Raw genomic sequence first — 15664 nt, forward strand, 5'->3', positions numbered from 1 at the left:
AAAATTACCTTTAAACACTAAATTTTTTGGGCACTTGACAATAAAACCCCAAATCCTCACTGGTTTTCATGAGTATGTAGCAGTGGCAAGTCTCTCCTCCTGGCATCCAGGACCTCAGACAGGGAAAGAGCTTAGCCCAGTCTCCTGCTTTCAGCTGCTTAGGAATTGTCCAGGGATGGAGGGTGCTGGTTTTCCATGTGGATGTGACTTGGTTTAGTGAAGGGAAGTACAAACTGTGGCATGGGAAAGAAGTCCTGAGATGTTCAGAAAGCAGGTGCCAGTGTGCTGGGCAGCAGTTCCTCTTGAAAGGCAGCAAAGGTGAGGGTGAACTGCAATAAGGAAATGCAGAGGGCTCAGGGCTCCTCTGGCTCCAGCCTTGAGCCAGGAGGGCACTGATGCCATAAATGAACCTGTTCCTTGCAGCTGAGCAGTGCTGTGCTCCTCTGCCTGTGAGCACTGGCTGTAACCATGGTCAGGTGCTGAGCTCAGGTGTGGCACAGCCCCAAGCTCACAGCCAGGCCCAGCAGGGTGTGCTGAGAGGGTCTGGGCATGGTTGGTGCAGGTTGGCTCAGGGTGCCAGGAGGGACCTGGAGCTCCTGTTGCTGCATTCAGCGAGCAGGACATGGTGAAACCCCATCTCTCCCTTCCCAGCACCTCTGCTCACCTACAGCAAAGCCTCTTTAAAAACCTTCTGCAGTCATTCAACATCTACTTTTTTCTAACTAGACTTTTTAAAATTATTTTAAAAGAAAAGCCTTTGCAGAGTATTTATATATTTTTATGGCAGTGTTAATATTGACTAAGTTAAAGATTGAGCTCTAAGGTATAGGAGTTTGCCATTTCCAAGTAACTAAGGGCCGTCTCATCAGGAAATAGATGTCAGATGTAATGCTAGAGGCATTGAGGGAAGGCAGCAGTTCCACCAGTGTGTTCAGGTGTTTGTTCTGACTGTGCATGGGGAGTCCTGGGGGTTTGAAGGAAAGTGTGGAATCCACCCCTGAGAAACAGCCCAACCTTGGTGTGGTGAGGGCAGAGCTGTGTATCAATGCTCTGTTTGTGGAGCATTTGTATTGACATTGTATCAAGATAAAACTTTCAATGCATGTGTTCTACAGTTATTTATTAAAAAAGTCCCACCCCTGTGCTCTAGTAAGTTCTTTGGCAGCTCTGTCCCAGGTGGAGGCTGCACATCACTCCCACAGGTACTGCAGATCCAGGACAGGTCCCAGCTGCTGCTCCATCCCCATCCCAGGGACACTCTCAGGCCGGGGGCTGCTCTAATGCAACAGTGACAGCTGAGCCAGGCTGGTTAAAAGCACTTGTTTATTGGTTACAATATCAACTCATGGCAACATCTTTCACTGAGCCACTGTACAAATACAAAGAAAAAGATCCATCGTGGAAAAAAAAAGCTATAAACAAAGTTCATAGCAAGTGATTTTTTTGTCACAGGGAAGTCTTTTTACAACAGCACTGTTAAAGAACAAATGGCACAAGTCCCTGGTTTTTTAATAGCTTAAATAAAAGCCTTAAGACTGTTTCTGAATACATACATAATCCAAAGGCAGTGCAGAATCACTTCATAATTGGTAACATTACCAAAGTTTTCCAAAGTAGTCAGCAACAAGTAAAAACAAAACAAAAATGCTGATGAGAGATGCTGGGAACTAAAGGCAAAGTAAAATTTAGCAATTTTAGAAGCACTTTGCTTTGGACTCCTTTGGATGTAATATGTACTACAAGTGTTCAGATGCTTTTATTTAAAAAAAATAAAAGAAAAACACAAAGAGAGCACCATTGTGTAAGTAAAACAAAGGCTTGAAATACCTAAGACTATTCCACCGAAGTCCATATTAGTTAAAACCTAAACATACTGTGTGGTATAAGGATGTCAGGCACATGTAATCTGTTATCAGTTATATCAATTAGTAACACTGTTCACACATTTACCATAACAACACTGCATTAACATTCTGCATGTATTTTACATAACCAGCAATTGGATAAAAGGCTCTGGTGCCTCTGAAGTGTAGGAGGAGTGTGACCAGCATGCATGCCAGAGTACTGGATACACAGTGCACCATCAACCCATGCTAAGTACTTGGACAGGAAATGCTATCTCAAAACCAGCCATTCTGCTACACAACCATTGATACCAACTAGTCCAATTAGCCAAAACTCTCACCAACATCTTAAAGCACAGCACTAAACCTAGTGGAGGTGACAGTGTCCCCAGAGAGGACAGACTACAACTCTGGGAATGTTTTCACAATGTTTTCATTCCATCTTAAAGTAATTAATGTGAACTTCATCAAGGGATGAGCGGTTACACAACTGAAGGAAGGAGTCAACTACTTCCAGCCCATGCATTACAGTAAGGACCCACTGAGACCTGCTGCTGCTCCAGCTCAGCCTTGCCAAGGCAAGGTCAGGCCTGTCCTGGGGCAGGAAAAGCCTCTTTATTTAATGCACAGTCCCTTTGGAGTGGCACAAATCCTGTCAATCCATGGAGCTGTTGGCTCTGCCAGCCCTGCCATGGGTCTGCAGTTGAGCACAGCAGTGTGTGCAAGGAGAAGGGCTGCAGGCAGATGGAACCAGGCCACACTACTGAAGTGCATGAGCAAACATCAGCACAAAGCCACAGCAGCTGTCTGTGGTTTCCAGAATCTCAAACTGCTTTCTCCACCAATAAACAGCCATCCAAGGCTACATGGGAACAAGCCCAGGCTGGGCACTTGCCTGAAGGGAGAACTCTCTACTGGAAAGTTAGATCACATTAGAAAATGCTGACAAACTCTACAGAATAAACTAAACCTTGTTACATCAAGCACATGGTTCTGCTTCCCAAGCCATAACAGACTGCCTTTGGAAGAGAGGCTGGGCAAGAGTTACTCTGCCACTGTTTGGCACAATGCTCTTGCTTACTCCAGTTCTGTAATGACACAACTTATCTGAAATTCAGCTAAGGCTGTAGCCTGGCTACAAACTTTTAAAGCCAGTGAAGATGAGCCCACTCATGCTGCAAGACCTGCTGTGAGCAAGTTTGCTGTCATGGTGCAGTCACACAAGCTGCACACCTGGGCCCATGCCAACTGCAGGCACACACCAGTGTCTGAAATTCAACGCTGAGTAAAACCCATCAAGGGTCATTTCATTACCTTCCTTCTTTTAGGAGGAGTTTGGGCTTTTACCATAAAAGCCACCTCCACTTTAGCTGGGGCATCGACCTCCAGAGGTCCCTGCCAGCCTAAAGAAGGGAATGCCACAGCCTGAGTCATTCTGTGGCACCACACAGTACCTGTGGTACTGGAATCTGCAGGCTTGGAAAACAACCCACAGCCAGGGCAGGAATGAACAGCAACCATCACCTGGGCAGGATCTGTCACAGCTTCCTCCAGGCCCAAAGCTGCACCAGACGCCGATTCCCTGCTCAGGCTTCCCCCAGGTCCCGTGTGCTGACAGCAGAGCCCCTCAGACCTGGCTGAGCGAGGAGCAGAGGCAGCAGAGCTCTGTGATGCTGTTGGACACCTCAGCAAGCAGTTGGCATTCCTTGGGATTTACTTTAAAAGCAGCTGAATCCAAGAGGCAACAGCCATCCAACAATGACAGTGAAGTTATTTGCAGTAATACCTGTACAAGAGCCATTACCACTGTTACAGGCTACCTGAACTGGTAAGAAAAGTTATATACAGCTGTAAAATTGGTTTTGGAGTTTCACAAGTAGAAACCAGTTTTAATACCAGAATGTAAAAATGGCACCTGTCTCGGCAAAGGTGTTGACTAGGAAATTGGTTCAAAACACACTTCTATGGAAAAGAATTTTTTTAGAAAAAGAATATTTTCTTAAAATTCCTTAGTAACAAATTTCCAGAATGATTCACTCAAGGCAGCTGTGAGTTAAAAAAAATAATCAAGTGCACCACTAAAAAATAAACTGAGTCTGCAAGATCCCAAAGAGCTGCTCACTTAAGAGAGTTAGAAGAATTCCGTAATAGTTCTAGAAATGCAGACAGATCACAAAGCAAAACACTGAGGAATTGCTGTGAGACACAATACAGTGGGATTTTGGTCCTACACCACAGGCTGCTGTTAGGAAATGTTCCTTCTCCAGTATAAGAAGCGCCTTTATCTTATTTTAAAAGTGAATTTACCGTGATTGACTGGTGTATTTATTGGCACCTTCACCATTATAGACATGGTGAGTTCACAGGCACAGTCTGGAAGTACTGAAGTTTAGGATTAAAAAATGCCAGAAACAGAAGTCATCTCAGCCAGAAATCCTTTGGATATACTACAGGATTCTGGGTCCTTCTCTTTCCTCCCTGACCCAGAGACACCCAGACTCCCCATCAGTTCCAATGAATGACAGCTAACATCATCTTCCAACCTGGTGATTTAAAATTGACGTTATCTTTAAAATAAGTCACTTAAGAGAAGCCAATAGACTTAATCCCCCATTCCAAAATAGCCACAGATGTTCAGATTCCCAAGGGAACATCCACTGGGAGTGCAGACATGCTGCCAGGCACCAAAAAGTTCAGCATCCTCCCTGGGCAGTTTCAAATGGGCATCAGTCACATGATTTTCCTGTCTCTGCACTGAACTGTACTTGGTGAGATTTCTAAACGACTGACAGCGAAATCAGAAACAAATCAGGAAAGGAGCAGAAATGGCCATTTACAGTGTTGGAGCTGCAGAATATCTGGCATCACTAAACCCCCATGGCACAGCCCTCAGAGCACACAGAACAAGCACATATCCTCAGGGAAGTTTTCAGGGGTCACACAGGTGCAGTTAAGTTACACAATTCCTTTGGTAATTCACACTGCACAGAACTAACAACAAGCACTTTTGGCTGTGGTGTGCTTTGGCAACCCCTAAATTTGGAGAGGAATTACAAGCAATTAACTGCACAGTTAAATCCTCCTTAGGAATTGAAGCAAAGTCCTGAATTTCTCAGTTGGTGTGGAATGAGCAATCTCTGCACACACTGCTCTGGGCTCTGAGCAGCAGCCAAGTCACTGGGAGTGCACATCAGCTGCAGCTTGTGAGGAGCCAAACCCACACGTGTGGCCAGAGCTGAGCTGGCCACAGCACTCGGCCACTTGGCTTCTGTACCCACAGACTGCATGGAATAACTGATGCAAAAGCCTGCAGGGAGGAAGCTAAAACACCTGGATTTATTTTATTTTCCAATTATTTCTGCTGTTGGTGCAAGTCTACCTGGTGTTAACTCCTGGGTGTTTGGAGGTCATGACTGCCAATGGATGAACCAGGAACCACTGGCTTGAAGGAAGAACCCCCTGATCAAAAACAGGCAAGCAGGTCAAGAAGTGAGTGAATAAGGCTGTAGGTATTAACTGGGAATCTCCAGGGCCTTTAAAAAAATTCAAATGCCTTCCATTATAAAAAACACATACATACCATTGGCTTCACTTTATCTACAGTAAATTCACAAAAACATTTAAAACAGCAATCTAGTTCACCCACTACAAAACTCAGAAGTGACATCTCAGGTTAAAAGCAAAGCTATAAATGTAGTTCCATAAAAAATGCAAACATATTTCTTTACATACAGACAAATGTTACATGATTGGCTGCTATAATGTGTATATTCTGTTATGTACAAAAAAAAGTACAGGATTAGCAGACTGAGCACAAGCAAAAACCCTTCAAGGACAATCTAACCAAACCACCAAAAACAAAAAGACTGGCTCTTAGTTTGTCGGTCACCATGATTATGTGTGCTGGCCCCTTTTAAAAAGTCAGTGATTTCTTCCCCCCTCCCCTATTTCTTCACTTGATTTTTTTTCTAGTTTACAGAAAGCCTTTTTGTGTAATAATCAGTGAATAGAAAAACTTCACCTGCAAATACAAGGTAGAAATGTTATTTCACAGCTATAGGCTGCAGCATTGATCTCTCCAGATCTCAAATGGAGAATGTACATGTTTGGCTCCCAGTTAATTCCAGATTCTGAGAAAACTGTCCCAAGACCCTGTAGCTACAGCCATGCCGTCATCAGTAACACCTAAACAGCTGACACGGTTGTCATGGCCAGCCAGGACACCTGGAAAAGAAGAAGCAATGGAAGTTCAGTGTCTGCAAGATGCCAAGGACTTCAGTTATCACTCTGCTCTCCCAAGTAAGTCTTAAGTGCACTAAAAAAGATACAATGCAAGATCTTAATTCTTCTTTTTTGTCTTTACTCTGAGGAACCACATAGACTGTAACAGCCCTATCAAAAAATCCAACAATAAGGTATGTAAAAATATCTACACACAATATTGCCTCCATTTTTCTCTCTGCCCTTATGACTTCTCCTTTCTGTCCCATAGATGTCTTCCCTAATCTGGCTCTCTACTGGTTTTTCCGTTTTCTAGAGTGCTATCCACAATTTCAGCCATCAAGCACTCCCAAAATCCAGTGTGATGTCTCCTGACAAAGTCCTGGATGCATTAACTACCTTGAGTTTCTCAAGTTCTGCAAGCCCTAGGGATTACAAATCCCCCACATATTGTGGCAAACGGAAGAGCAGCACTAGCCTGCCTCTTTCCTGCTTTGGTTCTGTTTTCTCTCTAAGTCTTCTTGCCCTTGTCTGCTCTCCCAAGGCTCCCCACCCAGGTGTAGCAGAACTAAGGAAAAGGATTTATTTTCAGTCTGGACAGCAGAACTGATGTTCAGAACTGAACCAGGCCCAAGCATTTAAGTTACTGTAAGAAGTGAAATAGAAATAGCTGTGCTATAAAACATGCTGTGTGCTGACAAAAGGACCAGAAGTTTCCGCTCTCCCTTTCTCCCAATAGCAGGGATGCAAAGCCAAAAGACTCCTGTAGCTACATCTGAATTACTGCCTCTCATGGGTGCAAAACACAATGCAAACATGTAATTTTGCACTACTTAATCCCATACACTTCAGTGAAATACATTTCCTGTAGATGCAATTTTGGAGGGCATTCCTCAGTCTCAAGACCTGGGATCTCCCAGCACACAGATCTGTAAAGGCCAAGAACAGGCCTGTTCTCCTGCCTCATTTACTGCTCACACCACAGAGATGGAACTGAAATGCAGTGTGACTTCTGGAAGACACAACCACATGCAATGAAAGGAGAACACAGCACTAAAGGAATCCAGCAGATCCACACCAGCAGCACCAGCAGCACCCTGGCTCTGCACCGTGCACCAGCTGTGGCCGTGTGCTCACCTGCCCTCTCCCCTTTGAGGGTGTCCCAGACGTTGCAGTTGAAGTCGTCGTAGCCGGCGAGCAGCAGGCGGCCGCTCTTGGAGAAGGCCACGGAGGTGATGCCGCAGATGATGTTGTCGTGCGAGTACATCATCAGCTCCTGGTCCGCGCGCAGGTCGAACAGCCGGCACGTGGCGTCGTCAGAGCCCGTGGCGAACGCGTGGCCGTTGGGGAAAAACTGCCAGAAACGTGGGGGTGAGACACGGGGGCTCAGCATGGAACATACGCTGGTCATGCTGAGCTGGGCACAGCACAGCATTGTGTCACCAGGCAAAGGCAGAACGGTTTATTTTATTTCTGCATGTTGGATGATGCATGTATGCAGCTATGCAAGGGAACACCTCTGGAACAGCACTGGGGACACCTGAGTGACTGGAATTACAGCCAGGCAGCTCCTGGGTGTGCTCTAAGAGCAGTCACAGGGGATGCCACTGACTCCTACAAAATGAAGCAAACCCCAGCTCTGCACATCCTGGCTCAAGTGGAACACAGTGTTCCATCCTGAGCTGGTCAGCCAGGTTGGCTCAGCCAAGACAGAAGACTGCAAACAAACAATTCAATTTCCTAAAAAAATCTATGCCAAATCCGAGTTATTCTCTCAACAGCAATATTGATTGAAATGGGAATGGAGAGAGCCCAGCACATCTCAGGGTTCAGGTCTAAGTATAGGAACTGCATTTTTGTACTGGTCATGTGTTTGGTATTTTCTCAGCCTTAACAATTTTTCATGTTTATCAAAAACAGATGCAGCTTCGACTTAGATTTCTTTCTCTATTTACCAGAGCCTGGATCTTGCAGATCAGAACATAGTGTTACTATGACAGAGGGGAAATATAATCCACTTTCTAAATATTACCATATTATTCCAGGGAATATTCAATATCAATACTAATTTTAATTGCCTTCCAGAATACTTCACTGAAAGCTCTTTTTGTTCAACAAAAAAACTTTAAGATGAGGATGCTTGGCTGTGTTTTACCCTCTCAGTATATTGCATTTATCTACAATTTTCAGTTTTTAACATGTTGCCATGCTTTAAAAAGTTTCCCTAGTCCATTCTTTACTTCTTAAAAAAAGTGATGTCTCAGTAACTGAATAAAAACACAGGGGAAACTATTCCAGGAACAGCGGAGTGCATCACAGATAATGGCAATAATAATTCACTTACAAAGTAGATTGTAAGTTATTACACAACCTTCTCCATTACATACAATTTAACATTCTCTACCCTAACTAATTGATTTTAAATCAAAGCAGCTCAGTAGACTCTAAGCTGAATTCATGCAAATGTAGCCTTTATCCTCCCCCTTTCTTCCCACGTGGAAGCAGGAGGCTCACTTACACAAACGGCATTAATGTCTGACACGTGCCCCGTGAAGGACTGCCTGCACATCCCATCGCGGATATCCCAAAGCTTCGAGGAGGCATCGCAGGCGCCCGAAACAAAAGTCCTCATGTCTGGGCTCAGGGAGAGGCTCATCACATCTCCAGTGTGCCCAGTGAACGTGGTGGTCTGCTGGCCAGTCTCTATGTCCCACAAAGCACTGCAGATGGAGTTAACACAACGTCTGTCATTACTTCAGAGTTCAAATTTTCAGAGTTCAAATACAAATTAAGGCACTGGAGAGAAAAAAATAAAGGAAGAAAGAGGGGGTGGGAGAAGGCCAACAGAACTCAAAAACTCACCAAGTGGTGTCTCCTGAGCTAGTGACAATTTGGTTGTCATCTAGGAAGCGACAACAGGACAAGTATCCTAAAAACAAAACAGTTGTGTAAGGGTTTGACCCAGGAGTAACGACTGAGGGTGAAAATGCAAGAACAGCCCCCAGGCTGTGCCACAGCAGCAGAGCACAGGCAGTGCCAGCCCAAGCAGGGCTGTCCCTGGAGCAGCAGCACTGACCTGTGTGGCCCGGCAGCTCGCGGCTCACGCGCACGTTGCCCTCCCTGGTTTTCAGGTTGTAGATGGAGCAGATGTTGTCCAGGCCCCCGCACGCCACGTAGTTGCCCGAGGGAGCGTAGGCACAGGTCATCACCCAGGAGGACCTCAGGGGGATGGCGTGCATCTGCAGGGACACTGCAGGCTCAGAGCACGCACCAGGGCTACGGGGCAGCACCAGCACTTGGGTTTACAGCCCATCACACCCAACCCACTGCACTGCACACACCCACAGCTCCTGGTGACAGATACCACATCTTCAGTACATGATTTCATAGCAAAGCTATTGTAAACTTACACATTTACACATTTACAGTCCTCGTTTATTCTAGTTAAGATTTCTCTGTCCAACTTATTTACATCTTTAAACTACAGGTTGTTAGGCAGGATGGCTGTCCCCATGGAGACTGCCTGGTTTACAGAAGCACAGCTCCACTCCACACTACCTAAGCTTTTCCCTAACAGCTGTTTTGCTTCCTTCTCCTTCCTCTGCCCTCAAACCCAAAGCACTCTTGTAAATTCTGAGGTTGTGTATTTCTATAATTCAAAACCAAGTTAGTTTTAGAAGCAACACCACACATGCAGAGAGCTACAGTTACTGCACTAGGCAAGTAAGAGTGAAAATGTTACGTGTTATTATGTAATTAACTATTGCTTCAGAGACACAACCTACAACACATCACTGGTGCTCACTCAGCCATGAAAGGAGCAAAAAGAGATTGTCTGAATGAGAAAGATACTTTTGATTTTTGATTTGCAACCATGGTAAAAGACACAAGCCCATTCAAACACACAACTTGTACATAAATCATTGATAAGGAGAATAAATAACTACCTTATTTGTTGTGTAACTATCCCAAATAATTAATTTTCCATCTTGAGAAGCACTGACTAGTAGCCTAAATATGAACACAAAATAAAATATGTTAATATCAAACAAACAAAAAAATCTCAAAATACACATACATCATGCATGATTATCAAGTGATTTAGAAGATTCATAATTTCTTTATTACCTTCTGCTTTTTCCTTTTTATTGACAGGGTGCATTTGTTGCAAAGATCTAGATCTCCGTATCACCTGACTGAGGAATCCCATGGGGACTCATGATTGAAAATGAACACAAGTGCACAACTCACTAAAAACACATTTTATGAACCCTCCCCACAACTGCTTTCATTATTCATATAACTACAGAGTTACACAAAAGCAAATAAGGAATTTAGGCAAAAATAAATCTTGAGAACAGATTCTAGATGAATTCCTCCCTGGAGGACACAATACAGAGGCAGTGTTTACACCTCACCATCAGCTGCTCCAAAGGCAGCAAAACAAAACTCCAAGTTACTTTTCCCACTAGGTACAAAAGGATCTTTTTTCAATGAAATAAAAAATTGTCAGTAAAGTTTTTAAATCCCTACCATAGAAGTTACAAAATTCTTCAACAGTTTGGAATGCACAATTTCCAACATTCCAAAAAATATGCCTCATCACATACTCTCTCTTGCTCAAACAGACTCAAAAACTTAAGTTAAAATTGAAAGAAGGAGAAAGCAAAATGCCTATGGCAAGAACAAGCAAAGTTATCTCTTCTCTGAACCCCCCAGCAGTGCTGGTCTGTGATCCCCTGCAGGGGCAGCAGCTCCATTCCATGAGGCTCCAAGGGCCTGACATTAATCTGAAGGTGCCAGGGGGATCCCCAGGCTGTCCCTGGCATCTCCAAGCTCCCTGTACTGTACACACCTGGAGCTGGATCCCCAGTGCATGGCACACATTTTGGTTAGGTGCCCTCTGAGCTGACATTAGCGTGAAGGTGCCAGGAGGATCCCCAGCCCTTCCCTGGCAGGTTCAAGCTCCCTGTACACACCTGGAATCAGATCCCCAGTGCATGGCACAGATTTTGGCTAGGTGCCCTCTGAGCTGACATTAAACTGAATGCAGCAGTGGGATCCCAGCCCTTCCCTGGCAGCTCCAAGCTCCCTGTACACACCTGGAATCAGATCCCCAGTGCATGGCATAGATTTTGGCTAGGTGACCTCTGAGCGTGCGCCGGGTTCGCATTTGGATTCGACCCACGGAGTCCAGACTTGTTGTGATCTAAAAATAAACCAAACAAACCCCTGAGATACTGGGAACTATTTTTAATGCACAAGATAACAAAAATACATTTGAACTTTGATAGATTATCTATCTTGGCACACAACAAAAACCATTAAAAAATAGGATACTGGTGTACACCCAGCAACACCAGCACAAACATTTTACAGAGACATAACACACTTCACAGTGGCCACAATGAAACTTCAGGAAGCTCTTTTAAAATAGTCCTATGTTATACTAGGACTATTTCAGATTATTAAATCTCAAAGTTTTCATTTTAAACCAATGAAAGAAAATCCTTCAGTATTTACTGCACTGTTACTTTTTAAAGCATGGCAGAACTTTATACGCAAAATAATTCTGTTTTCAAAAAACTGCTAAAAGATATTTATTCAAGTCTTTCTAAATATATTTAACACAATAAACATACTGTACTTAAAAGGTAAACTGGAAGCAAGATCCATAAAGATAGTGGAGGGGGGGTTGACTGGTTGGGGTTTTGTGCTGTTTTGTTTATTTGGGTTTTTTGGTGGGGCTTTATACACTTACTTAAAACTAAACAAACACACTGCACATTTCCAAAGGCTTCTTTCACTTTATTCTTTCAGATACTGAACAGGAACATGCTAGAGTCACAAAGTGATATTTTTATTTTTCATCTCTCAAGAAACAGCCTACACAAAGAACAGGAACATACCTGAGCAAGAGTTGTGTCACTACAGGCTTTCCTGGCATCCTGAAACAAAAAATGGACCAAGTTGAATTGGAAAGGTAACACTGAGCATCAGGTGAGAGGGTCTAAGGAAAAGTAACTCTTGAGCTAAATTCCAACACACTCAAAGCCACACAGCACCACCAACTGACATGCCAATATTCCTTCTGTCACCCTAATCTGTTTTATTGTGCAAGGAATCTAAAAAGCAATGGCACACAACAAGGGGTGGTGGAGGAAGAGGGACTTAAGAAAGGCCATGCCCCAGCAGCCTTTGAATCTCCCTTTCTACAGACTATGGGATTCAAAGGCATTTGGAGCCATCCTGAAGTCCCAGTGCCTACCCTGTTCCCTGCACTCCTTCCCTGGGCTGGCTGTGCTTGCTCAGGGTGTGCTGAGCACAAGGGCAGAACTGATCCACCTGGAAAAGCAACCACACATTACACAGCATTAGCAAGCTCTGTGCCCACATTAACCCTCCTGCTGGCTGGGAGAGAAGGGTGGAAATCAGCAGGCAGGATGCCAGGAGCAGGACAGACAGCAGGATTACCAAGGCTTAGTGATGATGTACTTGACACAAACTGAAGGGAAACAAATGGCCCAGTGACACCCTCACCCATTTCATGGAATGGGTGGTGCCCACATCTCCACACAGACACTCCATGGGTTTTTCCTTATCTCAGACTCTATGGACACAGGACTTGTTTCCTGCATGTGATCCAACCTGACCTAGAAAACAGACTTGACTTTCATTGTGTAATTCAGTCCCACATTGAACCCTGGCACAGGTGAGCTCCTCTGAGCCTCTCCTGCAACACAGATTGTGCAAGAGCTGGTTTCAGTCCCAGCTGGGACTGCTCTGCTCTCCTGCAGCCCAGGGCCCTTCCCAGGACACACAGACAGGCATGGCCTGTCCTCCTTCTGACAAAATGGCTTAAAGGGCTTGAAGCCAGGCAGGAGCTGTGCAGCACAAATTAAAGTTAAAACATCACCAGGAGCAGCCACAGAACCCTCTCAACTCCTGGAAATTTCTCCACCTTGTGCAACCAGTGAAGCAGCCACCCAAAAACAATGGTGCCTCTTCAGCAGCACTGTGAGTCCCTCCCAAGTTCAGTCTGTGCAGATTGTTCAGTCTGTCCCTCTGAGAGCAGGAACAGAAACATTTGCTTGCACATTTTGGATCTGCCTCAACATGATCAGGCTGGGATCTTCACGTTTTTTCAAGCTCTTGCTTGAGAGTTACTTGACATTGCAACTTTAACATTTCTTAAGTGCATGTTTATTTTGACCACACTTTGTAGCTCTCCTCCCAAAAAGCAAGCCTGAGAGTGGATTAAGTCATCTCAACTTATTTTTATAATGTCTGAACTGTAGAAATATTTATAAAATGTTGACGTCTGGAATCAGGAGGGGTTTAAAATACCAGAGCAGCAAATCCCTTAGCACTCAGGACTTATTTCATCCACAGGAAGAAACACACTGCATTTTAAATGACTGCTTGTTTGATTGTCCTGAAATAGCTGAAAATGTTCAACATAAAACGAATTCTGAATGCAGTCTGAATGAAACAAAGCTTTTTTGCTCTTTAAGAGCAAGCTATTAGCAACTCCTGTATTTGAGGCTAATACTTGCCATACAATTGGCAAAACTGCAGGAAAAGGAGACTTTCAACAGGCTATTTTAATTCTTACCTTGAAACTGTATTTCTACATATGCATCACCATAACATAATCATTAGTGTCAAAACATAAAAAACTTCTTTATGTAATTGCAGATCTTTTTTCAGTTCATGCAGCAAGACAATGCAAAATTTGTGAGAAAAATCCAACTGCTTGATCAGTGTGCAGCCCCCAGACTTTCCTAGCACACACTGCAGGTTGTAGGGTTTTTTCACCCCAACTGTATTTTTTAAATAGTGTTATTTGTCCAAAATTTCTGGTTTGAATGACACTGTGCCAAGTAAGCAACACTTCTCAAAATCATTATCCTCAATTTCAGTTCTCACAGTGAGGACACATGTATGACATGGGAATTTCATTACAGACAGACCTAAGAATTAATTTTAGCCATCACACCATCTGACAATTCATTGTTCCACCTTCCTGCACTACAGATTCCTGCACTCTCAGGCTGTGCATTGTCTGTGCACAGACCAGAGCTCCAGCTGCATGGGGAGACACCTAGATATCACCTAGATACTGCAAAAATAAAATTGATAGTCATGAAACACTTCTAAAATACTGCAGACTGAAGTCCATTGGGGAATCAACAGCTCTGCACTGCAGTTTCTACACCTCAGGACACTGTTAGGTACAATCTTATCTGGACCTCACTTCTAGGCACAAAGCTGATTTTCTGTGATTATATTGTTAGAGGAAATACCAGATAAAACCCAAGAGTTGTCCACAACTAAGACAGAAAAATGCTAGCTGTACATAAAACATCTAATTCAGTAGTGACCTCATCTCTTTTAAGGAGTGCATCAAAAATAATTCCTGAAAATAACCAGCCCGGTAGATATTCTTGACACTTAAAACCCCCCTATTTTCAGTTCCTGTAATTATCCTCTTGCCCATCCCAAACAAAAACTGTGCAATGATTTAATCAGCAAGATAAGCAACCATCTCTTCAAATATGAAATTGAATTATTTGGCCAGAAAGTTTCATGGACATTAAATCATCAGAAGCAATTTTAATTGCCCAAGGATCTGAAGTTAGAATTAACTACAAGGTATCCAAGCCTGCACTCAGATGACAAGAGGGAATCACCAATTGCCATTGCTGAGCCAAGGGACCCCAAAGGCAAGAGAAGCAGGGTTACTGAGCTGATACAGCTGACAGATCCAGTTAGCAGTTTGGGTGGTTGAGTTACAAAGGAAATGTTCAATCGACCTAAAGCCACAAAATGGAACCATTACCCAAGAGTCCATCACATTTCTGTGCTCCAAAATTTAAAAAGTAAGCAAACATTCCTGCAGCACACTCTAAGCCCTCTAACTTGCCTGGTAGCTCTTTCTTCCCACAGCTTTGCATGAAACCAGACTCACCAATTGTGTGAGACTGAACAAACTGGCTCCCCTCAACATAACACCATGATAAAGTCTTTACACATCATGCAGAGAAGAACTGAAGAATTATGAACCCCTTTTAGCAGCATAATTCTGTAATAAAGCTTCAATTGGAACAAAAATAAATAGTATTTTAAGCTAAAAATTTCCTTGTATCCTCTACAGAGCAGGTGGAAGGGGCACAGTGGCACAGCACTGCCTGATCCCCACCCTGTCTCTGCAGTGTGGGAAGGGAGAGCAGGACACAGAGGCATCCCTGGATGGCTCTGAATGAGCAGCAGACACACCAGGTGTGCTCAGCACGAGGCTGACACCCCCAGCAGCCTCACACCTCTCAGGAGACTCCACACAGCAACTGCTGCCAGCACATGCCAAGGTAAAAAAAGCCTCTGTGCATGCAACACATTCTGAGAAACCTGTACTCTTCATTCTCTAAGCCATTCCCATATAAATCAGATTTATGAATGCTTCATGCTTTGAAAATTTTGATGAAAAATAAACAGACTTTGAAGATCCTTATTATACTTCCCTGAAAACTGCATCACTGACATATAAATGTACGTTGCAGAAGATTCCTGGAAAACTAACTTTGGGCATGACAGCTCAT

The 15664-nt window shown here is 43.8% G+C and overlaps 1 protein-coding gene across 2 annotated transcripts in view; it reads right to left on the bottom strand.

Annotated features, from left to right (window-relative positions):
* Positions 1-1306: 1306 nt before the first annotated feature.
* Positions 1307-15664, bottom strand: part of GNB4 (G protein subunit beta 4) — a 30927-nt gene continuing 16569 nt past the window's right edge. Inside the window, exons 3-10 of one of the 2 annotated variants that reach the window (XM_058031514.1) lie at positions 11975-12013; positions 11168-11274; positions 10013-10076; positions 9142-9304; positions 8928-8994; positions 8584-8785; positions 7203-7419; positions 1307-6068 (exon numbers count right to left, since the gene is read on the bottom strand). In XM_058031514.1, coding sequence (XP_057887497.1) covers positions 5962-6068; positions 7203-7419; positions 8584-8785; positions 8928-8994; positions 9142-9304; positions 10013-10076; positions 11168-11274; positions 11975-12013 — 966 coding nt within the window. In that variant the 3' untranslated portion in view covers positions 1307-5961. Of the gene's footprint in view, positions 6069-7202; positions 7420-8583; positions 8786-8927; positions 8995-9141; positions 9305-10012; positions 10077-11044; positions 11066-11167; positions 11275-11974; positions 12014-15664 lie in introns of those variants that run through there. The other variant, XM_058031515.1, reaches the window with a different exon arrangement.

This window comes from Melospiza georgiana, chromosome 10 (assembly GCF_028018845.1).
Source record: "Melospiza georgiana isolate bMelGeo1 chromosome 10, bMelGeo1.pri, whole genome shotgun sequence".
In the NCBI taxonomy this organism is placed as follows: domain Eukaryota; kingdom Metazoa; phylum Chordata; class Aves; order Passeriformes; family Passerellidae; genus Melospiza; species Melospiza georgiana.